Genomic DNA, 26,961 nt, shown 5'->3' on the forward strand with positions numbered 1-26,961 from the left:
AGGCTAAAGGAATTCTAGAGTGAGAACAGGCCATGACATCTAAACACCAGAGATTGCTAAAAAATAACACTTGGATCCTTTCACCGGGGAAGAAACCCATTGGCTGCAAGTGCGTTTACAAAATCAAGTACAAACCTTATGGTACTTTGGATAAGTACAAAGCTCATTTAGTTGCGAAGGGCTTTTCTCAGCATCATGATATTGCTTATTAGGAAACCTTTGCCCCTATTGAAAGATGAGCACCAAAAGATTAGTCCTAGCCATGGTCGAACAGTTTGGCTAGAAGGTCCATCAAATGGACGTCAAGAGTTCTTTCCTGAATGGTGATCTCCATGAAGAAGTCTACATGACACATCCTCCTGGTTTGAAGGTTGTCGGTAAAGAACATCAAGTTTTCAAATTGGTGAAAGCTCTCTATGGCTTAAAAGCAAGCCCCTAGGGCATGGTACATAAAAATTGATAAATATCTTAGTGATCAAGGCTTCTAGATTTCTTCAGACTCAAATTTGTACATCAAGACTATTGACAATGACATCATCCTTTTGGTTATATATGTGGATGATTTGATCATCACTGGCAATTCGGCATCTTTGATTTAGGGAATCAAACAAAATTTATACCAACCTTTTGACATGACTGACCTTAGGCTCATGTATTATTGCCTAGGTGTTGAGGTTTGGCAACAATTTTCTAGTATATTCATCTCTCAGTCAAAATATGCTAGCGCTCTGTTAGACAAATTTTGTATGCAGGATTGCAAGCCTGCGTCTACACCCATGGAGAAAGGTTTCAAGTTATCAGCCAAGTCTGGTTCTCCTACTATTGATGATACTACATACAGGAAACTAGTAGGAAGCCTCATCTACCTCTCTGCTACTAGGCCTGACATCAACTTTGCAGTCAACTACATCTCACGCTTTATGAAAGCTCCCAAGGCTGATCATTGGATGGCAGCAAAGCGTGTGCTTCATTATGTGAAGGGCACTTCAAATTATGGACTTCTTTACGCTCGCAATTCTAATCCTAGACTCAGTGGGTTCACAAATTCAGATTGGGCAGACTTTGTTGAGGATAAAAAGTCAACTTCTAGATATGTGTTCAATTTGGGATCAGGTGTCGTCTCATGGACCAATAAGAAGTAATAGGCAATCTCTCTCTCCTCTACAAAGGCCGAATACAAAGGGACTATTAAGGTGGTGTGTAAAGTTGTTTGGCTTTGTCGGATGCTTGGGAATATGCAGATGTCAAGAGCAAGACTGACTATTTTGTTTGTTGATAACGAAGGCATTATCAAGTTAGCATGAAATCCAGTCTTCCATGAACGAACCAATCATGTGGATAGTCACTGTCATTAAATATGACAACTGGTTGAAGACGGGACAATAGACTTGCCGTATGTTCTTACCAGAGATCAAACTGCAGACATTCTCACCAAGCCTCTTGGTCTTGATAAGTTTGTCAAATTCAGATGATAGCTTGGTGTTGTGGATAGATTAACCATTAAGGGAGGGTATTATGATAATAGATAAACGTCTATTAATAGTTAATGGTAATATATTGTAAATATTAGAAATAAACCTATCCTCGGGTCTGATTGTGTATGCCATTGAAGATAGAGGAATGATGCTAGATATATTAAGTCTGATTGTTTAATTTGCAAAGCCTAGGTTCGACTACCAGAGCTCTAATACCATGTAAAGTTTCTGCAAATTCTGTAAAAATCAGACTGAGTTACTTCTTGTAGTAATGCTGAAGATGAATCTTAATATATCAATCTATATAGGAAGTATAATAATAAGTATTATTATATCCTCAATTTTTGTATATTCAAGCAACTCGCATAAGGCAGTGTTATAGAGAAGCAAACTTATCATTTTTTGTGTGTTCTCTATCCTCACACTTGTCTTACTGACCCAATGGCATGTCCCTTCAAGGAACATGACCTTATCTAGGTCGGCCCTTGCATGTCTTCTCAAAATCGATGCCTAGCTTAGGAAAATACTTAGTTAGGGTTTACTAATTAAATTTGTTCAAGATTTAACTTATACAATTTTGCTAAGTGAGACGTCAAGTTTGACTGAAGATTAAGCATGTCCAGATCCAAATGATCTGTATCATCAGACCAGGATGATTTCAAAGTTGTAGAATTAACAAGTATTCTTGATGAACATGATGATAACGCATTGGAGAATATCCAATCAGCCAATGATGAGGACTCACAATCTTTTGTCGGTGTTGAATCTGAGTTTGATTCAGACTTGATTGAATCTACATATGGTATGGATTCCTTTTGTGATGAGTTTGTTTATTAATATAGTGTTGTCCCTAATTCCTATACACAACTAAGTATGAAAGATGACATTTATGATGTGGATATGTGTGATGAAAAACCTTCTGCCCCCTCGTGTGCACTTGACTTATCTCATACACCTATTAGTTCAAATATGTTGGGAAATCAGTTGAAGGTGATTGAAGATAAAATTATTGCAGCTTTATCACATTTTGATAACATATATTAGATGGTTGAAAAAACATTTTTGAAGGACCAATTAGAGAGAAGAGAAAAAGGACTCAAAGAGTTCTCACATTTGCAGGTGATTAAGGGAGGGATGAAAGTAGATTATCCACATCTACTTTAAGAATATGATCATCTTCTTAGTCTCATGGAGATCTATTATGAGGCGTTAAGGAAGAAGGAAGAAGAAGTGGACATCCTTTCTTGTGAGCTCATGGATACTAAGTGATGGAACTCTAAATTTTTGCAAAAATTTAGAATCCTAAATGCCATGCCAAGGGGAAAATCTTCATATTCACTAGGTGTTATCCTCATTTTCAAATGTGCTCCTACCATACTTACAATTATTCAGTTATAGTTGCATTGTGCATATTGGAACATTTCTCTATCTCGATAGAGCTGAGTTTGGGGAGGACATTAAGCTTTTGATCCCGGATCAGATTATGTTCTAGCAATGTCTGGCAATGCATGAAGGAAATGAATGTACGCAAGAGACAGAATGTTGGAAATCCTATCATGTGAACCAGATATGTTCAATATGGGTGTATGGGGGAGTTTTTTATATATTAAAAAAATGATTCGCCGCATCCATCCTATGGCTCAGTTGAGAATTTTAAAGAGAGGAAGAATCTGTCGATACAGAGCACGGGGAGTCTAATTTATTCTAATGTTGATCGAACCATCTAATGCAAGTTTAGGACTATAAATCATAAAAAATTTAAAGCCACTTAGTCATAAGTTATATTTAGAATTTGATTGATTATTAGTTATGAAAGGAGGTGATGCCTGGGAAGGCAACTGACACCTCTCCATCTATTATAAATTCAAGATGTAATATCAAACAACACAATTCATATGCATATTTAAAAAATTTACATATACATGCTCTATGATATGTTTTATTTTTCCATTGGTGAAGGAATGAATTCTTGAACAAAGCTCGTGGATTTGAACTATTGGGTGGATTTTGTGCAATCCAGATACATTCGCTATAGATGGATCATTTGTAAGGAATGTCTTTATTGTGATGTTATTTCTGGCATAATTATTTATTTTAAATATTTGGAGTTTCAAATTATTATTAAATTATATCCTTTATAAATATTTTTATTTATTTTCTATAAATATTTTAAAATTAGGATAAGTGGACTACGTCATTATTGCATTTTAAACTTGATAAACATAGATATTGTAAAATATTTTATTGTTTCCGTATTTATGCCTAGTTTGTCTCCGTGGGAGTTAAAGTGCATCCTAGATTAGTTCAGAATTGCATTCATATAATTGATTCGTCGCGTCTAAATTGTTAAAATTATTTATAGTTTAAATACATTGAACTTTGTAAAGTTGTACATTTCAACTTATAATTGACTCTGATTGCCCATTTAATTTAAGCACTGGTCTTTATATTACTCTTGATTCATAATCCATATGTTGGCAACTGTTTCATTTCTTTCTTTTGAAGAATTAATATATTCATTTGTTGCATTAATCTATAATTATTCTTCATTTAAAACATTATCACATTTATACAATCATTTACCTTTGTTCTCAGTTCATAAATCACAAGTTTAAAGTTTTCTATAATTCTTGCCATTTTGAAAGCCTTCATCGCATTCACATTCTAATTGATCTGCTATAAGCATCTTGGATATAAGTGTTTTGGTCTAGGATCAGGTACACCCGCCTTGGTTTTGCAGAGCTAGAAGTGCAGGGGATTTGGATCACATCGATCAATCCCATCAAGTTGGCCTTAACCGGTTGGATATCCCAGCATTGAGCAGGCAAGGCTCATAGGATTCCAATCTACGGTTTTGGGAACCAACACTAAGGACATCCTAAAGGCTTATTTAGCAACATTTCATGAGGCAGAAAATCAGATTGTTGAGCTTAATCAGGAATTGAAATTGGCACACTCAATTATGGCTCAACGTTCAAATGTGAAAGTTTAGGAGGTTAACAGTGATGACAGCAAGAGGGTTGATCAGCAAAGGCATGTTTCATCCACATTTAGGGAGCACCTAGTACCATATGATGTATCATTGGCTTAGGTTAAGATTATGCATTGTGACTTTACAGTGAGGAGCATTTATCACTTTTCGCTTGATCCACACATGGAGGACCAAATAGACGCAGGTGTGGATTGGCCTAGAGTTGGTATCATCCATTGTGGGATGGAGGTCCACCATCTCCAAAAGATGGGACTAGAGGCTGCAAGTATCTGATTCCAATGATTATGGGAGATTACTTACAGGGGTACCAGTCAGTTTTTTACTATAGAGATGAGTATTTACTATAGAGATGAGTATCCAAAAGGGTTGGTCACTTCTATATCACTATTGTCTCACACAGGTACATGTTTACAGGGTGGTTATGGTGTTAGTTGCTACCAATTGGATACACATTTAAAGGGTGGAACATTCACATGGATGGTGACGAATTAGGGAGTTGGGAGTACTGATTTGCTACATTCCATTCTTGATGGAGTTTGGTATACTGTTGAGCTTTTGCTACCTCTTGATATTAGAGGTGTGTGTAGTTTCAGCTGGAGTGAGGCACTCAGTTGGATAGAGAGCACTTTCTTTTATGATAGCAGTGGATGGAAGGTTCTCTGGAATGAGCATACACATGAGATGTTTTGGAATCCCAATATACAGTTGATTGGTGTTTGGGTTCATGTTTAGTTGTTTTATGAGTCTGGGGTTAGAGATGTTTCCACCAGTGTAGCGCAATGGTTTAGTAGAGTATTAGCATTGAGGCAAATATGGGATCCATGCATTTGGTTTCATCTTACAGATGCAGATTTCTTGGGGGCAAGCAATCTTTGAGAGGGGAGGACTATCGTGTCCTCTTTTCTAGCCAATGGGTTCTGTTGGAACATTAGCCCATTATGCCTTGGTCCTAGGGGAAAACTAGGTTTTCTATAGAGTCAAAGTAGCTTCTAGCCTAGGCAATTTCAGTGTGGGATAATCGAGGTTGTTTTGGTGAGGTTTCGAGAAACTTACTATACTTAGTAATTTAGCAAGCTCAACATTCTTGGCATTTCAGGGTTGGAGTAGGAGCATCTTATCGAGACCTTTCTGGCGAGCTATGACATATGCATATCTGAGTTCGACTCATTAGAAATTTTAATGCTTGAAGATTTAACTGATCTATTATTAAGTGAATAACTTAAGCTCTCATTATTAATGTCACTTTGTTATATATGGGCCCTTTATTTTCTTAAGTGGGGGAAAATTTATTTTAAAAAAGAAATAAAGAAACAAAAAGGGGAATGCAAAGAGTCCCCTATGTGCTCTTAAAAAGGGAAGAGGGGCTCATTCTAACATACTTGGTTTTTTTATTTGAATTTCACTTTCTTGGAGAGTTATTTTTGAAAGCATCAACTTTCAACAGGTGAGAGGATGGAAACCCTCATGCTTGGGCAATGGATAAAAACCCATTGCGACTGGAGACATCATGTAGGTGTTTTACATTGTATTCCAGGTTCATCTATTCTGTTATCCGATTTTGTTGTAGTTATTGTACCTACCATTGGATTTCTTGTGCTTTTTGCTCAAGATCTTCAATGAAATATTATTGCTAAAAATGTATTTTTGTTGGAGATTGATTGTAATAACATTTTGCGAGTCATTTTTATCTATTATTTTATGTGGTTCTGTTGATTAGATCTGAAATGCATCATATTGAATTATTTGTTTAAAGTTTTTGAGATTCATTCCAGGATTTTGAGAAAATATCCGTTTAGGAATATTACATTCATACAATCACGCCTCCCATACCTAGACCACTATTTCAATCTCAAGTTCACCATTTTGACTTGAAATAAAAACTGGACTAGTCTTCTTAGTACCAGTTGCCAAGTAAGTCACCAAAAATAGTCTCTTCTTCAAATACGATACTTCATACAGCCTGACCCAGCTTGCATAAATTTGGATGCCCGACAAGTTATGAAGGAATGCTTTATCAATTTTCAGCCCCCAAAAAGTATCACACCTATCTAAGAGACCAGTTCCCTTTGTCGTAGAGCTGGGAAATTGTCGTGTCTATGCCTTTAGGCCAAACTGACCCTATCCCAGGCGTGAACATCCAAATCCTAGCTGCCGCCTATAAGTGTTAATGTTGCCTCAATATGAAACCACAACAATCATATATGCTTCAACGTAGTTCATTCGGGCTGCAAGCAAGTACTTGCAATACAACATACCAGCTATACAAAAATTTCCTGAAACTCTCCAACGAACCACAAAGAGACACTTGTTTCATTTCGTGTTATCCTTCCTACAAGTATTCTTCACTAAACTGAATTTTTAAGGGCACCAACCGCTAGGTGTAACACTCAAGGAAACGATCATGGCCATTCTTGTAGTATCAGAAACTCCATAGTAATACAATATTTCTCCAATGTTGCATTCATGGAGTTATTTGGCAACAAATTATTTGCATTTCAAAAGTCTTGGCCGAAATATTAACAAATCCCAAGTATAGTCATCCTAAAATAATTGTCCACTTTATTATTTTCAAATTGTAGTCGAGCATAAATTATAAGGTTGCCTTTATATTGCTTGATAACTTAGTAAGAATCAGCCCCACAAATAAACTATATTTGCACTCTTGATAAATATTTAATATTTATCAACATCAAGCTTTAGGTAGAATATTTAATTGCCCAAATAATTCAATCTCACAACTATGCATTGGTAATATACAAAAAACAATAGAACTTATAATTTCTACCAATGCTAATAGTCCCTTTAAATAATAAAATTGGGCTCAAATAAAACATTTATATAATACTTGATCTTTGCCCATAAATTTTCCAATGTAGGTTTTGAATAAAGAAATGGAATGAACCTGACAATGTCAATCTTTTATCACACAACAGTTTAACAAAACACCTCCATATTAGATTAATATTTGCCCCTTACCCATTACTAGCAATAAATCTTCTCCAATTAATAACCTCAGAGAAATTTGAATAGGCTATAGATGGCTTGAATACTGCATCAATTTCATAAATTTTCGGCATGCCAATGTTGGATAAATAACATTACTACCTTTTACAATTTATGTCTCTGATATGTTATAAATTGAGGGACTTTTAATATTTAAACATTTTTTACTTAATTAGTCCTGAAATAATAAAGTTAAATATTATATTTTACTTTATAAACTAACTTTATTAATGCACAACAAATGATATCAATGATATTAAAATTCTCCTATCCATATTAAACATTTACCATCGACATGCTATCAACACTAAGGTTCCTAACCCTACCCAAATGACTTGCTAAGATTAGTAAGTATACCCAAAACTACATCTAAACACCTCTGAATAATTCATAGCTAAACTACGTAGGCCAAATGGCCTCAAAGTCCCTTAGAAGTCTTGGTTAGCCTATGGGGTCACAAAGAAATAGGCTAATGACAAAATCATGCTATAAGTGCTAGAAAGGGAATATTACAAACCACCCTTCTAAAATTTGCTTGTCCTCAAGCACTTTCAACTCTGGATGTTGCAAAGATCAAATAACTCTCCCATGTGGCATCCTTAACTAGTAGGATTTTCCATTTAACCTGTTCTTTCCCAAAACCGCAAATTGGAAATCCAAGAGCCTGCCACTTCTCTAATAGGATTCCGCAATCAATTCTGGCCAACGAACGAGAATCACCTTGATTCCCCTGCACTTCAGGCTCTGCTACACCTAGGTGGGTAGACCTTCTCCTTGAGCCTGATCATTGGGTTCAAAGCTTTTCTATAGCGAATTTAAGCTTTAGAGTTCTCCAGCAGGCAAGGTCCTCGAACTCAAGTAAAATGAAACTAAATGCTAAGTGTTTGAATTGAATGAATTGTAAAATATTTGTAGCTAATGGATTTGATGCTTGTAGGAAGGAAGTTATAGATTTTCTAACTTCAATAATAAAAAAGACCAGTGCCTCTGCTCATTCAGGCAATAGAGTCAACTTCAGTGAATATTTTCACGTACAACTTTATAAAAAGACATCATGTTCAAAAAGCTCACATCCAATTTTTCCAAGTTGAATGTAAATTCCACTAAAGATTTCATTCAAGTCATACAAACTACCAAGAATGACATCATAATCCCCCATATCTACCACGTTGAAGTTAACACCATCTCATATTCATCCTTTTGCATATGAAGGTTAGGAATTGTATGAGTACTTTGTAGTTTTTGTTCACTGGCCACTATCACCTTGAACCCTTCATGTTCTTTCGTCTACAGTGCTCTTCTTAACGAAGCTTTCATTAATGAAATTGTGAGTGGCTATGTCTATCAATGAAACAACTTGTTGCCCTTGTATTGTGACACCCTTTGCTTAGTAGGTTATTGCCAATTGAGTACCAAAAACTCTTGAAATGGTTTTATCCTCACCAAATTCCCTTTCTGAAGTATTTTCTTCATCAGTGCTCTATGGATCATATTTTTGTTCCAATTTCTATGATTGTGATTCCTTGGTAGAAAAATACTCAATCTGCGTTGTTTTTTGTTTGATAGAGCACTTGTGTGAAGGGTCTTATGGCTCTCTACAATGAAAACATAGTTTCCTCTTTTTGAAATCATTTAACTGATCACAATCTAGACGGTCTAGATCTTTCTTTCGTTGGTGGGAATTCTTATGGAAATGTTTCTTGTCTTTATCTTTCTTTGATGGAAATCTCTTGGACTAAAATTTATTCTTTGAAAATGTAGGTTCTATATCCCTTACCTTTTTCTAAGCTTCCAATAATGTAGTGGAATTGAGGCCTTTAACCCACCCTTTTAATGGAGCACTAACCCTTCCATAAATATAACCAAAAGTCTCCTTTCTGAGATATTTGTCTCAACTAATCCACACTGCTTGAGTTGATCTAACTTCTTAAAATGAAGTTTAGGATCCTTCTTATCGAATCTCTCAATCAATCTCCCAGTAAAGTCCAAATACAAAGTGATTTGGTCATGTCGCACAGTGACCATACTAAGATGCCACCACTCATGTACAAGGCCATCCAAATGTAAAGATGCATATTTCCATGGGGTTTAATTGACAATCGATATCTACCTTCTATACCCATGCTTTGGCAATGGCCTTCCCAGATCCATCATAGTAGGCTAATAAAAGCTCGCTCACCTTCTTTTGCAAATCATTATGTTATGGCCTACCACCACAACGAGGCAAATGTTATAGTCTAACATCCATGTACTCCCTGTTAGTGACAGCTTCTTGTGTTACATCACATATTTTATTTAAAATTCAAATGTTTATATAGCTGTTTGAGATTTCAAATGAATTGGAAATGGTCGGTTAAATTCGTTGTTCATCATGATTTCATGTGAATTAGAAATATTGGTTATTCGTTATGATTTCATATGAATTGGAAATGTTTGGTTAGATTGGTTGTTCGTCATGATTTCATGTGAATTAGAAATATGGTTATTCATTATGATTTCATATGAATTGGAAATGGTTAGTTAATATCGTTATTTGTTATGATAACTTTAACTGCATTTGAATGATTTGGAAATATGCTTTTGCCATGTTATTCCTCCTTGCACGAGCACAACGAAGGGAGGAAAGCAATGGCAGAAAGGGAATAGGGCACGAGCACCAACCTCTTACCGAGTTATCATGTATTCGTCTTTGGTCAAGGAGAAGCAGACTGGGAGAGACTAGATAATGCCAAGTGTCCACCATGAGCTGACTAGGTCATCTAATCTAAAATGGATACACATATATATTCATATGAACATTAAACAAAATAAAATTATTACCTTTAATTTGGAATCTAGATGATTTGCACCGTCTGAGGATAGATGTGATATATTATAAATAATACCCATAGTATTTGGGTATATTTGTATGTATTACATTATATATGTATGTACATATACGTATATTTTGATAACATATATATATATATATATATATATATATATATATATATATATATATATATATATATATAACACATACAAGTACACTCAAGCAATATGAGTATTACTTATAATAGTGTGGGAGAATTTCAATTTCCAAATTAATTTAATTTAACTCATATAGCCTTTCAACCTTTTATGATTCCTTTTGATATTTCGACCTATATGATTCCTTCTAATATTTCGGCCCTTTTTAACTTTCATATTTTATCAAGATTGTAAATGCATTTCTAGCCACCTTGCATTCTTCATGCACATAACTCCTTGAGCCATTTGCTCATGAGATAGCCAAGCCTCTTTCTATATAATTTGCAATAGCAGTTATTCAGAGGCTTGCTCTTAGTGCATCCATTTATTGTTGCCAATCTGCAATGCTCATTCTTAATTTATACAAATTCAATTATTCATTCTGCCAGCATATGTTGAACATTTCCATCCAATTGAGTCACGTTGGAGTTCGTAGCTTGGGCAATAAAAGAAAGCAAGTGATACATATACATTGCAGCCCTTCTTATCAAGTCGTTTTGTCCTAAAATCTTCTATGTTAATTCATGCTTATGAAATATTAGACTATTGTGCATAAATTCCTCAAGATGGTCCAGTCGAATCCTGTAATAATATTTGCAAGCCAGTTCAAACAAGAGTAGGACTATTAAATCAGTCATGCAAGGAGCCTGTGGGCTTATATTTAATCTTTATTTTCATGATATTTCATTTCTTATAGCTTATGTATCATAATGAGAAAAATATTGTGTTATGTCGTGTGCTTCCAAATACAGAGACATCAATTTCACATGTCTTTGAGATTGTGGAAGCCTATCCATGGCTGAAAGGTATCTAGCTACATAGAAATCATAACTCTTTTTCTTTCTCTTATTCAGATATCTCTTTGAAGGCAAAGAATGATACTTTATATCATTTAACAGACATAATGAAAGCTGGAAAGCTACACCAGGGATCAGAGCAAGAATAGCCAAGAATGGCAGAGATGAGTGTAGTCTGTGTAAATTGGACAGAATGAATAACCTACAGAAAATAGAAAGATGTATCAGAATTAAGATGAATTACAAACTAAAATTAGTAATCTAATCAGCTTGTGGTGGGAATTGCGAATTGTGCTGTCTGTCAAATCAAGCAGTGGATGATCGGGCACATAGTGTCCTTGGGAATGCCTGGGCTATAAAGTTTCTGCAAATTTTGTCATTAAATCAGACTTAGATAATACCTTTTATGCTTGTTGTAGATGATCTTCTTTATCTTCTGAATGTAGGAGGAGTTATCAGAATATTAAATGTTGTTCTGAATTTGTTTTATCTCTGCAATAAATTCGTATAGGCAGCATTGCTTAAAGGAGCAGACTTATATTTCTTGTGTAGTGTATTTAATGCTTTCGTATGGTATAAAGGGAGAAGATTAAGGTGTGGTCTGCACTTCTCAGACAGTATGAATACCACTGTTAATATTTAACACTCCCTCTTAACTTGATATCATACTGAGAGATAACATATCTAGCATCATCAATTACAATGAATAAGCATAGATTGATACTCTATATCTATCTGAATCTTCTGAGAAAATGGTATCATGGAACACATGAGATTGAGTCATATAACCATCTCGTGATATGACTTATCACTTATATGAGTGATGTCAGCATTGCATGTAATGCAATACACAAGATAAAATCCAAAGAATGATTAAGTTCTTCATTTATCCAAGTTGTGAATGTAATGTCCCCACTTTCCGATTAGGTTCGAAAGCTATAACCTACAACCATTTGTCAATACAATATCAAAAATCGTATGTAAAACATGTTGACAACATTAGATTTAAGTAAATACTAATCTAAATACTACCCAAGCTACCCTTCCTAATCCTTCAGAAGAGATCCTTTCTCCAATCGCCTAACCCTCTGGTGAGAACTACGTCTCGATTAGGTGATTGTCATAGAAAGAGATTCTCCCTTAGGCCTCTTTGGGATCTCTGATAACACTACTTGGTAGAAATCCCACCTCTACCAAGTCTCTGTCTCTGACATATGCATATGTTTGACCACTACAATATATATTGCCCCTAAGAGATTCTCTACAAATCTCTCTCTGGATTCCAATTGGAATCTCGACATTCACAAGGAATGCACTCTAATCCTTGTGAGTACTCTGACGAGGAACTCGACATTCATAGTGAATGCCCTCTACCAAGCTTTACTTGGTCTCTAGGAGAACTACAAGTTCTCATCCCATTTCTTATTATTAATTCTTGATTTGTACTCTCTTGTCATATGATACACATGAGTATCTAAAGAAGCATACCTTTGGTTGCCTTTAAATTTGCTATTGTATTCTCTTTTCAATAATACTAATTGATTCTGTAATATAGTTCCTATAATATCTCTTTTTCCATACAATATATGATTATCATCACTTCCTAATGTATGCCTCTATAATATTCCTTATTGACTGTCCCCTATTAATAACATTATGCTTTCTTATACAGTTGACGTCTTTATCTTGTTTGATATATTTTTTGATGCTATAAAAATGATGATTCTTTGATTTCCTGGTTTCTATGACCCTTCCTTGTTATTACATGGACTTTATGCTCAAGTATTACTTGTTACTCATCATTTTTGTGCTTCCTTCGTTTATCGATCTTCCTTTAGATACTATCGTCTTCTATCTATTTGTATTCTGCAAGGGTTGAAAGGAGATGATCTTGGGTGTTTTGACGTCCATACTGAGATGTAAATAAGTTTCTTCATTACTCTCAAATAGCTACTGTCACTGTCTTGTATTACTGCCTATCTAAGGATTTTGGAGATGTCTGATTCTCGTCTTCTTATTTGAGTTGGTATGAAGTGTGCTACTGTTCTATGTTTCTCAGGATGATGATCTGCCCGATATCCATTTCAGAATATTTGTTTACTTGTGTTATTTCGCTATTTGTAATTTCAATGTATCACGTGAATGGTTGATGCTCGATGGAAGTTCGCTGGAGATTTTCGGCTTTATTTTCTCTTGGTCGTCGGCTTATATTTAAGTGAACATCAGTATTTCCTCTTCTGACCCAAATGTTTAGTATCCACTTTGGTTCATTATTTGTCTATTCTTCCACCAACTCTGATAAGACTTGATATTGTTTGTGGTCCAATCATGTTGCAGATTTGTGAATTGGATCTTATATCCCTTTGACCTATGCAAAACCTTCTCCATTTATTATTTCATTCCAAAGACTCCCCCTTTCCCTTTCCTGAGCTATGTTGTTGACGATGAGGATCAGCCAGAAGTACACGTTAGAGTGTGTTGTTCTGCATCTGCCCTCATTCCTTTCCCTTTTTCCCTTTGTATGATTATGTTATATATTATTTCTAAGATTCTCTAATAGTCATGTCTCTACAAGATCCATCATTATCTTTACTTAACTAAATAATACATCATATTTAATTATAGAATTTTATTAATATTTCCATGAGATGAAAATAATATTGACTCATTTAATTTTTTCATTCTTTATAATATTTATAATGTATTTAACAAGAATTTATATGATTGTTATTAAATTATATTTTACTATTTTATTAGGACTAATTAATCATTCAATTATATTATATTTAAACTATTTCTTAATATTTTAAATCATAATTTCATATAATTATATATATAATTATCTTGGGAGAGGGGATATTACAATGAATCATAGGAACTGGCAATCCTATATCATAACTTGATCTTGAGTTAAGATCTACCAAAACATAGGATAAAGTCTGAAGAATAAATTCTTCCTTTATCCAAGTTGTGATTCATAGGCATGGAAATGCTTATGTCACAAATGATCTTGAACTCACCTAGATCTAACAGTAGTTCTATACTATTCAACACATTATCTGAGAAATCGTTATCTCTCATAATGTCTTTTATACAAGTATTCATTACTTCAAACATCGTGACCTCTTAAATAATGAATACAAATGGTGGAGCCCATAACAGTCAATAGCCGGACAATAAAATTATTTTATTAATAATTTAAAGAATACAAATGAATTACAATTCAACCATACCAAGTCTTTTCCTAAAGTGATCTATCTTCACTCTAGAGAGAGGTTTGGTGAGAATATCTGTTGTCAGTGCAAATGTATTCTAATTTTACAGTATTTTTGTCTACCATATCTCTTACATATTGGTAAGGAATTTTGATTCGCATGAAACTGTCATAAAAAATTGGATTCACCAAAAGCTTGATGGAACTCTAATTATCACAATGAATAATCATCGGATTCATGGCTTGCCCAAATAATCTCATAAGTAACTTTCTAAGCCAAACTGCTTTCCAAGAGGCCATTGTTGCTGCAATGTATTCAGCTTTTGTAGAACTTTGTGCTACTGAAGACTGTTTTCTGCATATCTAAGATATCATTGTTGATCCTAAACTCAAACAACATCTTAAAGTACTTTTTCTATCTTTAACACTTCCACCCCAATCTAAGTCAGTGAATCCATGTAAATCTAAATCAACTTTCTCATATTTGAGCCCAAGATTAAGAGCGCCTTGTAAGTATCTCATAATGTGTTTGACTGCAACTAGGTGAATCTCCTTTGGCTCACACATAAACTGACTTAAGGCAATAACAACATAGCAAATATCAAGTCTTGTATTTACCAAGTACATAAGGGACCCAATCATCTGTCTGCAGAGAGCAGAATCTATGGAAGGTGATTCTGCTGCTGCTTCTTTAAGTTTATGTAAATTAGTCTCCATTGGAGAAGACATAGACTTGCAATTCCACATTACAAATCTCTTCAAATATCTAATGTATACTTTCCTTGATTAAGTATAATGTTGTCAAAATTCTGTCGTACTTCGAATCCTAGGAAGTAATGAAGGAGTCCCAAGTCTTTCACCTCGAAATTCTATAATTAGATATTTTTTGCATTGATCTATGAGATGATCATCACCTGTTATTAGTAAATCATCAACATACAGTATCAGAATTACCATATCATCTTTATCCCTTTTATAACATAGATTTGGATCGGCTTCATTTTTGGAGAACCCTAAGCCAGTGAGATACTTATCAATTCTTTCATACCAAGCCCTTGGAGCCTGTTTAAGCCCATAGAGAGCTTTCTTAAGCCTGCAAACAAAAACGTTAGGATCATGAGTTTCAAATCCTTCAGGTTGCTCCAAATATACTTCTTTTGTAATCTTTCCATTCAGGAATGTTGTTTTTACATCCATTTGGTGTACTTTCCATCCCTTCAATGCTGCAATGGCTAGGACTGCTCTTACAGAGGTGTATCTGGCAACAGGAGCAAAAGTTTCTTCATAATCAATCCCCTCTTTCTAAGAGAATTCCCTGGCTACAAATCTAGATTTATATGTTTCAATGCTACCATCAACAACATGCTTTATTTTAAATATCCATTTGGAAGAAACAACAGATTTTCTTTCAGGTCTTGGAACAATTTCCCAAACATCATTTTTCATTATAGATTAGTATTCTTCTGTCATAGCATCTTTCCAAGCTATATATTTAATAGCATATGAAACATTGGTTGGTTTTGATTTAGACAAATCATTCATGTTTGTTGTATAACTAGAAAATCTTTTGGGTCTTTTGCTTTCTCTAATTGTTCCCGATGGTGCAGTGAAGTCTTATGCTTCCTCTACTGTCTTAATGGCCCAAAGTGATCTTTTCTTAAAATTTTGAGTTTCTTTAAAATTAAGATTTTGAATTTCATCTTCAATTTCTTCAACGTTCTCCCTCTAAGACTCAGTGTCAGTATTTCTTTCAGAACTAGGTAAAGGAGAGGGTTCTTCAGAACTTAGGGCTCTTTTGAATGCTAAATCTTCTTCAAAAATTACATCCCTACTAAGTTCAATATTTTTTTGTCCAGATATGAAAAATCTTATATGCTTTAGATGTTTAACTATACCCTACAAAAATACCTTTCCTCCCGGAGGGTTCTAACTTAGTTCTCTTTTCTTTTGGAACATGGATATATACCGGGCACCCAAAAATCCTAAAATGACTTATATTGGGTTTAACCTTAGTAAAGACTTCTTCAAGAGTTTTATCTCTAAAGTGAATATAGACAACAGTACAAGAGGCTTCTAACCAAAGATAATATTCTAGATTTTGATCAAATATCATAGCGCTAGCAACTTCTATAATTGTTTTATTCTTCCTTTCTACTACCCTGTTTTGTTGTCGGTTATAAGGAATAGTATACTCCCTCTTGATTCTTTTTCTTTACAAAACCTTCTAAACAAATCTGAGGTGCATTTCCCTCCATTATCAGTTCTAAGAGTTTTAATTTTATGTCCTGATAAGTTTTCAGTTAAGGTTTTAAATTCTTTAAATCTCTTTAGAATTTTTTCTGATTCTTTGCATTTTAAGAAGTAAATCCAAGTTTTCCTAGAGAAGTCATCTATGAACAAAATATAGTACCAGAATCCTCCAAGAGAAGGAATAGACATAGATCCAAATAAATCTGAGCGGATTAATTCCAAAACATTGTTAAGTTTTCTAATGCTATAATGAAATGGACTTTTGGTGTTCTTACCGAGAGTGCATCCTTTGCATATGCTTGAGTGATCTTTATTCAATTTAAGTAAACCAATAACCATCTTCTCCATGGTTGATAAAGTTTTGAAATTTAGATGTCCTAACCTTCTATGCCATATTTCATTTATGTCCGCAGCTTCATGAATTAAGGCTTGAATAGGTCAACTAGGTTCTGAATTTAATTCATACAAATACCCTTTTCTCTGACCAATCAATTTTGCTTTCTTAATTGGGGAGTTTTTAACCCAAGTTATGACTTTACTGTCCATGAATGCAACATTATGTCCATCTTCAAGTGTCGTAACCGAGATTAGATTCTTTTTTATTCTCGGTACATAGAGAACTCCTTTGAGAAGTAGAGAATTACTTGACTTTAATTTCAAAGTGCAATTTCCAATTCCTTTGACAAAATTTGTTGAATTATCACCAATGGTGACTTCACCATTAACTTTTTCTGACATAGAATCTAGTGCTTCTTTGTATCCTGTATTATGTCAAGAAGATCCATTATCAATCACCCATGCTTTACCTAAGACTTCATTAGATAGTGCCAAATATAATATGCGATTCTTAGGATCATAGTTATCTTCTTCCTAGTGATGTTTGTACAGTTCACTTGTTGTTTAGAATTCTCACGACAATTAGATCTATAGTGTCCAAACTTTTCACATTTGAAGCATTTTATTTTGGATAGATCTTTCTTAGGTTTGTCATTCTTTTGATACCCCTTTTCTTCTTCAAATGCTTCTTCTTGCCTTTATAGGAATTTGTATTAAGAAAATCAAGTTCTTCATCTTCCGTTTTCAATTTTCCTCCTTTCTTTAGTTTTTTGGATTCTTCCTGAAGACAATCTCCCTTAAGTCTATTTAAGTCGGGAAGATTATCTCTGGCACTTACTCCTTGTGCGAATGTTTCCCATGAGTCTAGTAATCCATCTATAGCCATCAGTGTTAGTTCTATGTCATTAATGATGGTTCCTATACTTGCAAGTTCATCTCTTAGGCTAGCAACCCTTAGGAAGTAAGAATTCATTGATTCTCCCTTCTTTATTTGTATGTGATTTAGTTGCATTTTTAGTGAGAGAACTCTAGTTGCATTGTTAACCTCATGCATTTAGTAATGCATTCATCATAGCAAATGCTATTTGATGTTTCGTTAGCATAGGTACTATATCATTTTCACTTTATCTACTGTGATCCGAATGGCTTTCCTATTTCCTTTACTCTAGATAGATTTATGAGGTTTAATAGTAGGTTGTTTGGATGCTGAATCAACAAATTGTTTTACATCATTTTCTTCAAGAATCATCATGATTCTAAATTTCCAGGCATCAAAGTGTTCTTTTCCATCAAACCTATCCTCGAGTCTGATTGTGTATGTCATTGAAGATAGGAAAATGATGCTAGATATATATAAAGTCTAATTATTTAATTTGCAGAGCCTAGGTTCAACTGCCAGAGCTCTGATACCATGTAAAGTTTCTGCAAATTTTGCTATTAAATCAGATTTAGATAATACCTTTTATGCTTCTTGTAGATGATCTTCTTTATCTTCCGAGTAGAAGTTATCAAAATATTAAATGTTGTTCTAAATTTGTTTTATCTCTGCAATAAATTCGTATAGGCAGAATTGCTTAAAGGAACAGACTTATATTTTTGTGTCGTGTATATAATGCTTTTGTATGGTATAAGGGGAGAAGATTAAGGTGTGGTCTGCACTTCTCAGACCAATATGAATATCACTGTTAATATTTAACATGGCCAAGATAGGTTTAGTGGCGAATGACATTACTATGATCACTATAGGTCAAGATAACTCATAGTCGGATGGATAGTTTGTTAGGAGGGTTCCTGATGCAAAGCATCTTACAAACCAACCAATTAATAGGATCCATGCTGATCCCTTCAACATCCATTAAATAAATTCATTAATTAGAATCATCTCATGAGGTAAAACAAAACATTTTCAACACAAGTTTACCGATACTTGACCATTCACATAACCTGATTTCTATGTCTGATTATATTACTCAAACTTTTTATGCTTGACATCTTCTTTCAAAACCCTTTGGAGTAATCTTTACAACCTAGGCTTATTAAAACATATCCAAATATGACCCCAATCCAAAAAATAAATGCCAAGACTTGCACAGAACAGATCGGATTCTCCTTCACTTGACATGGTGTGATCTAAACCTTGCCTGTACTTCATTTTCCTCCTTTCTAATTGCATTATATTTCTGTTTCAGCTATATATCTTCTAGTTGCTTTATCTTAAATATATCGTATGTATTATATTTCAGCTAATTTATTTGATCGATTCTTCTTGATATCAAAGAATAGTTAATTTTCGGTTGTTATTTAAAACCTTAACATGAGAATGAAATTAAACAGTTATTTTTGTTATTTCTCTTTCATATGAATGGGCAGCTAGTTGTTTATTATTTGTTAAAGATAAAAAGTCTATTTAAGGCTTGGAAATTTTAGTTGTTACATCTTGGAATTCTTCAACTCCATTCATCCAATCTCATCAAAATTGATCCTGTAACTTTGTGATTTGAGGCTCATTCTCTAGTTGTACTAGAGCCCTAGGTGGGAAGGGGGGTAAAAGAGGTCTTGAGCTCACCATGCTCACTGATCGAGCTACGTGCCCAAAGTTATCACCCATATTTCCCCCTTCGTTACCATTGTTTTGTCCATGATTTCCACCCTTGTTACCACCAATCTGTCCATGATTACCACTGTTGTTTCCTCCATTGTTCGCATCAATATCTATCTGTCTAGCCATCATCTGCATCAACAAGTTCACCTACTGGTTTTGTTCCTAAGCTCTTTGTTCAACCTATTCTTGCCCCTGTGCTAAAGCCTCCAATATATTGAAGAGTCTCTCTTCACTTGGATCTCTTCTTTCACCCATATATCTTGTGAGATGTTCCACTGTATGTCATGTGTTCTCTTCATCTGTAATCTTGTTCTCTTCTATATCTTCCTGTCCTTCTAACCCTCTCTTGTTTCGGTATGTAGTATAATGGTAAGTTGATAGTTGCATAAGTCAATCAGTCATATAACTGTCTAATCATTTTGTACCCACCAAGATGGAAGGATACACTGCTCTAATACCACAATGAGGGTCTGTCCAATTTGTTCCACTTTTTTTAATGCAAATATCAACCCAATCCAAACAAGAACACAATATTGATCTACTAAACCAAAAAAAATAGTAACAACCAAATAAAGGATAACTATGAATTTACTAAGAAATTCTCAACTGCTATATTCAAATTCAATTTATGTTTCAATACTGAAATACATTGCTATTAAATCAGTTCCAAGGGTGCTCAGTCAATATTACAACTACATTGCTTATTAATGCTCAAACAAGTGAACAATTAAGTTTCATACCCAAATTGCTGTCAAAATCACAATTTCAGACCTGTTATGGTTTCCACCAGGCATGAACTACACACTTAATCATTTGCAAACCTACGAAAATCTTTTCATCATTCTCTGACTTGTACGGATCAGATTCCAAGTGCTTCAGACTATTGTGGTGTGTTACAAAAGTATCGCCGACTAAAATAGTCCCTGCTAGGACATGTATGGCTTGCACTAAGTTTGTGAGTTTAGCAAAAAAGACACTTTTCATAAGGAATTCAAACTTATACAACTTTCTTCGACTTGATATACGTGATGAGGTAGGTGTTTAGCAGTTGTAGATCAATCCCAAAATACTTCAAATACAATCTCCAACTCAAACTACCCAAATTGAACCCTCCTAGCTAACTATAGCAATATCAATATAAGTAGTAGATATCTCAATAATCAGATTTTAGCCTTGAAGATCAATTGAATCTCATGTGTCTTCCAACAGCGAGAGATTGTCATTCATGAGGGATTTCGTCCTCATAAACCCTTGAAGAAGAATTTTCCAATGGAATAGCATGCTTAAAGGAGAGCTTTTCAGTTTCATTAATATCACTCATTCACTCACCTTGCCAATGTGGGATAAATAACAATACTACCTTAGACCAATTTATGTCTCTATTGCGTTACAAAATAGAGGGGCTTTAATTTTATATATTTCCCACTTAACTATAGTCTCGCATTAATGAAGTTAAATACTTAACTTTATAGACTGACTTTATTAATGCATGATAAATTATATTAATGATATTAGAATTCTCTTGTCAAACTTAAACATTTACCATCGATGGGTCATCATCACTGAAATGACATACTATAAATAGTAAGCATACCCAAAACTGCATCTAAACACCTCGGAATGATCTGCAACTAAAATGGCCTATTACCTTGAACCTTGTATTGGACAATATTCACAAGCTTGAATGGGTCAAGACATGAGTTTATAAGACCAAAAACATTCACAAATTTATTTACAATCATGCATTGGTCCTTAGCATAATGAGGCAATATATGGGGCAGAAAGAGTTGTCTCATCCTAGAATTACAAGATTTGCCTCATATTTCATCACATTAAAATCCTTGATGCAGTTGAAGGCATCTTTGAGGCACATATTTGTTGGAGAGGAGTGGAATTTCTCAACCTATGCTATGACCACTAGATGTGGGAGATTGCATTTTCGATAAGCCGGGTTTTTGAACCCCTTGTGCAAATATTATGCAGGTAATTTTTTAATAAAACTTTACATTAAGTTTTCCTTTTTAAATTATATTCATATTTTTCATTTGTTTGTGATTTTGCTTATTTTCATTGACACCTAATTGTTAATGTCTCATGATATTTGCAGTTCATTGAACCCCTCGTAGGTCTCCTATGAGTGATTGATTGGGAGAATCCTGCTACGGGCTACATATATGAGGGCATGGATAGCGCCAAGAAGGCCATTAGATATGTATGTGGAGGAGATGAGAGTAAGTATCCTCCTATCTGAATGATAATTGATAGAAGACGACAACTCCAGCTTCACAAGCCCATCCATGCAAACACTTATTACTTCAATTTAGCATACAATTTTCACCCTGATTTCAAGGCGGATGAGGAGGTTCTTACTGGGTTCTATTCAATGTTTGAGTGGATGTCTAGTGATATTGATATGAGAATAACACTCCGCAAGATAGAGACATTCGATCATGCACAAGGGGAGTTGTTTAGTAGTCACATGTGCAAACTGATCGCACAAAACTAGGTAACAATATATGTTAAGTGCATAATTTGATATTTTTCTTTTCTCAAATAGATGGTGACTAATGTTTGGTGCTAAAACACCAAACCTTCAAAGGATTGTCATTCCTATACCGAGCTAGCCATGCAGTGTTTTGGGTTGTGAAAGCATTTGGAGTATGTCTGAGCACATTCACTCCAAAAGGTGCAATTAAACTGTTCATGGAGAAGTTGAATGATCTAGTATTTTTTCTGTACAAGCTTCGTCTTCGAACGAGGCACATTTTGAATAGTGACTATACCCCGATCATGCTAGAGGAGATTGATTCAAAATCCAAATGGATCACTGAGGCTATAGATCTTATCTTTACTAATGAGGACCTTGAGCATATTGACCAAGCATATAGAGAGGCTAGGGTTGTAGCCATGGTAGAGGAGGATAGAGCACAATTAGACATAGACAAAAGCATAGGCAAATCTGATGTTGGTCAGAGTGGTACCTTACAAGAACAAACTGTAAACTGTGTTCATCCAAGACATACCTTAGAGGCCTTTGTAAGAGGGATGCAGGCTCCTTTGAGGCTGAGCTATATAGACTTATTTTTGTTTTGATATATGTTTGGAACATTTGATGTCACAAATTTCATATTCCATGAGTTGTAGATACATTTCACAATATTTATAATTTTATATTATCTAATTTTTCTATTTCCTTCAGCCACAATTTCCATTTATTCTTATGTAATCAATCATTGTATATTTGTGTATAGTATCAAATTAGCTTCTATTGATGATGTTATTGTACCTTTAAGCATTATTTTATAAAGAATGTATGAAACAAGTTTTAAATCCTTAAAAATCTCTAAATTTCTCAAGTTTTTTCAATTTGCCAAGTTTTGCAAGAAAATTGCCTAGTCCCGAGTTGGGTCAGCCTTGTCAAGTTTGTGTCAAGTCCAAGTCTAGGAACTTTTCCCTACCATGATCAATGCTATGACCGAATTCTTCAAATATAGGCTTCTCAACACATTGAACATAAGGTTGTAGTACCAAACTTTCCCACAATCTGTGACTGTTTCATCATGATTCTAATGTTCCAACTTATACTTTCAAGTGAAGGTTGTTGAAATCAATTTCTATACAAATATAATCAGCAATCAAACATTTCCAATAGAAATCAAAGCTCCCTCTATCCAAAGTGAGATGTACAATTACAAGAATTGAGATTGAAGGAGTGAATGAGATTGAGAGAATAGGAGGACATGTAAATTAGATGCAAAGGCACAATGTTAACTAACATCTTTAAGTAGCATTCACTTATTCATATCGATTTAATTAAGAATCTTCAGCAGAGTTCCATGTTGCATTCTGATCAGACACGCAGATTGCAGATTGACAGTAGAGAAAGAGATAGCATTTGGAGCAAGCTTATAAAAGCAATCATTCACATACCTCTGGAACGATTCGATTCAAGGCATCTTCCATGTCAAGTGGAACATCACTACTTGCATTCTCATTTATAGTCAAGCTGGCAGAAGTATGCATAACTGAAATTTGTGGAACAAGAAAACCAATAAAAAATTGTAGAGGAATAACCGAAACAAAGATAAAGTTCTTTTCAACAAAAAATGCCTAAAGATGAAATTAATCATAAAATAAAAGCTAATTACATTTGGTTTTTGCAAAAAAACATATATGCAGACCATGAGTAGTATTAACTTCAGTAAACAATAATTTACTTAACATGCCGTCTTAGACCCAAATGCAAATGCAGGGTACAACTGTTTGTGCAGTAAAGAAGAAGAATTAGATAACCCAGGAATGATGAAATTTCATCCAGACAATTTGCCAAAAAGGAGCTTTATGTTCATATTTGAAAGCAACAATTTACAATTCCATTCTTACTGAACAAGTTTGCTAGACCAACTTCAAACTGATTAATTTCTGGAACTGCCTGATATATATACTTGGTTATCATATGGCAACCCCTGGAAGAAAAAGAAATAATCCATTAGTATTTAAAGGCCAAATAAATGTGTTGAAATTAAAAACACAACAATATCAAAAAATTAAAAAATGACCATTCTGTACTTGGACTGAAACTCTAAATATTAAGAAGATTGTGTGGAGCAACCCAATATTCATGATTTGACACCACAGAGAAACAAAAACTTCTATGAGAACAGAACTCACCTTCCAAATGCAGGAAGTGAAAAGGTCTTTTGTGTCCATTCTGTTGGAGCTGCAGCTGAAGTGGTAATACATATGTCAAAGAGCAGACAAAAAAGAAAAATGCAATGTTTGCTTGATAAAAGAGCAACAGCAAGCTTGAGAATATCAATGAATGCCGAGAGATACTGTATATAGAAGTATAAATATATAAATACTATATGTGTATATAAAGAAGCCTTCCATTAGTACCAATTATGTTACTCTTAGTCTTAAGGCATAAATATTCATTGACATACCAAATAAAGGACATCATTTCATCATTTATGAAAAGTTCCATACACTTTTACACTATACAATTCCAAGTGCCACAAACATGATACTAGAAGACACACCTGTACTAACAGTTGATTCACAGGTGACCATACAGTAGCTCTTATTGTTTCCCTGAGTCATGTCCTGGAAGTATATAAACAAAGGTTACACCTAAAAATGCATTGTGAAAGTGCTCATCAACCATCATGCATGTCAACCACCATAAGCACTAATGATATACAAATATACAAAAGTACTGCAACTGTACTGCAAGTATTAAAAGTAGAAACCAAAATACAAAGATATGTACATAGGTAGAAGGTACAATGAGCAACGAACTTAGGAATTGGAGTCATTATCAAATGGATATGTCAAAAATTGCTTGTCATCACTAAAATTACTGGACTTGGCCACCCCCTATAATGGATCTCAATTGAATCACATCCTTATACCTTATCAATTTGTGTTGGTTCCTCAGGCTCTATACCCCACCACAATAGTGGGCTCAATCTGTATTAAGGTTTCTTGAGATCAATGTATTGCAAGGCACTCAAAACAGAAAAAAGGTATTCTGCTCTCCTGGAGGTAAACTAATCCTCTTGACGAAGTGGACAACATTATTTGTGTTGCCCAATTCCTCAAAAGATGAGGAACTGCAGACTTACAAGGGAGGAAAATGACAAGTTGATGCAACAACCCTACAAGCCCATTTAGTCACCACCAACTATTTGGTCTCTCTTATGCTGAAGTGTCTTTTCTATCCATGTTGAACCCTAAAAGCCATTGAATTCAATACATGTGATCCACTCAATTCTAATTTTTTATTCTTTAGCAAGGTTGTACATTTTATTAGAGGCCTTCATGACGGGGACGATTCTACTCAACCTTTTTGCACACCAGTTTCGATTTATATATAATGTCCCCTTCCTAAGCACATTAGTTGGAGGACTATTAGCCTGTTAAGTGGATTCCCATATGCTAACAAGTTAAGTTGGGAAACTCATTATGATAGTTTATTCCAACAGAGACAGGTGTTTTTTAATAACCCCAACAGGTTATAACTTCTTCAAACACCAAAAATCTTTATACTTCAGTGGTTTGACATTTCGTCAAACACTTTGCAAGCAAGCTCTGATACTACTGTAATGACCCTTACTCTAAAGGCCACTAAAAACCCCAATGCTGAACTGTGACAATTCGTCAAATACTTGGCATGCAACTGTTTAGTGGTCAGAGATGTAGTGTTTCAAGGTTGTAGCAACAAATTCACCAAATATGATTGATGTAACAAATGCAATGAAACACAATATAATAATAACAGTACGAACAATATTCAGAAAATCTGATTGTAATATGGCATTAAGGACTGGACTGTTACAATTATAACAATTGCAATATAAAGCACTTATGGTAATAGCTAACCCTCACAAAATTCTATAACAATCCAATTGAAGCTAATGAATAACAGCGTCTAATTCAAGACATATATTGGACTGCTATAACAAGGACTGAACATATACAATTTGTACTTAATTGTTTTTAGCAACCAAATCAACATCAAGAACCTGAAATCGCCACCTCAATTTGTTGTCACATGCATGAATCTGAAATTGCCCCTCTGTCCCCTACCTGATTGCAAACCTTGCGATTTATGCTGATGGGATTGACTGAATGATGACCGATTGAAAACTTAGATCTGTTCTTGACCTGCTCCTATACAACCTGTCAATACCGGCGTACCTGTACGGTTCTGTGCGATTTTTTTAATATAATTCGCAGCCTTCAAACACAGTGCCTAACTGGTATGGACTGAATCACCTGGTGTCAAGGAAGACAATGCCATGAGTCGCATGAAGTTTGGACCAGGTATGAAGAACTTATAACCATAAATATGCTTCCCAACCTTCCTTCGAAATTTCCAGTTCTGCAGCAATTCGTGTAGATGGCAATTTATTCAACTCTAGCAAATCCTGCAATGATAGACGATGCAAGAACCCTACCACAAGACTCCAAAAATTATCAACCTGATTCTACAAAAAATGATGAATTCCAAACCCTTGCAGATTGCTTAAAATCCTCAAAATCACTTCTCAGAATAATCCACCATGAAATGGCTAAACACCATCTCCAATGAGCAACCATTCAGAAGATATCTCACTTCCTAGTTATGCAGATCCAAGGGAGTTTTCGTTCCCAAAGATCTAATGGAAATTTGCAGACCAAAAGACCACAAATTGCTCCAATACGAATAGAAGATGAATCCACAAAATCGCTTGTCCAAATAGATGCCTCCAGCCCTCAATTTATTAACTTTTCTAAGA

General features: G+C 34.6%; 1 protein-coding gene across 1 annotated transcript in view; it reads right to left on the reverse strand.

Moving 5' to 3' along the window:
* LOC149562118 (uncharacterized) overlaps window positions 1-26,961 on the reverse strand; it is a 171,431-nt gene that overhangs the window by 77,660 nt on the left and 66,810 nt on the right. The window contains exons 2-5 of the mRNA XM_089825660.1: window positions 24,721-24,784; window positions 24,350-24,404; window positions 24,062-24,144; window positions 23,609-23,703 (exon numbers count right to left, since the gene is read on the reverse strand). Of these exons, the coding sequence (XP_089681786.1) occupies window positions 23,609-23,703; window positions 24,062-24,144; window positions 24,350-24,404; window positions 24,721-24,784 (297 nt within the window). The remainder of the gene's footprint in view (window positions 1-23,608; window positions 23,704-24,061; window positions 24,145-24,349; window positions 24,405-24,720; window positions 24,785-26,961) is intronic.

The sequence above is a fragment of the Cupressus sempervirens genome, chromosome 4, assembly GCF_028749045.1.
Source record: "Cupressus sempervirens isolate cs-2001-9-10 chromosome 4, ASM2874904v1, whole genome shotgun sequence".
Taxonomy (NCBI): Eukaryota; Viridiplantae; Streptophyta; class Pinopsida; order Cupressales; family Cupressaceae; genus Cupressus; species Cupressus sempervirens.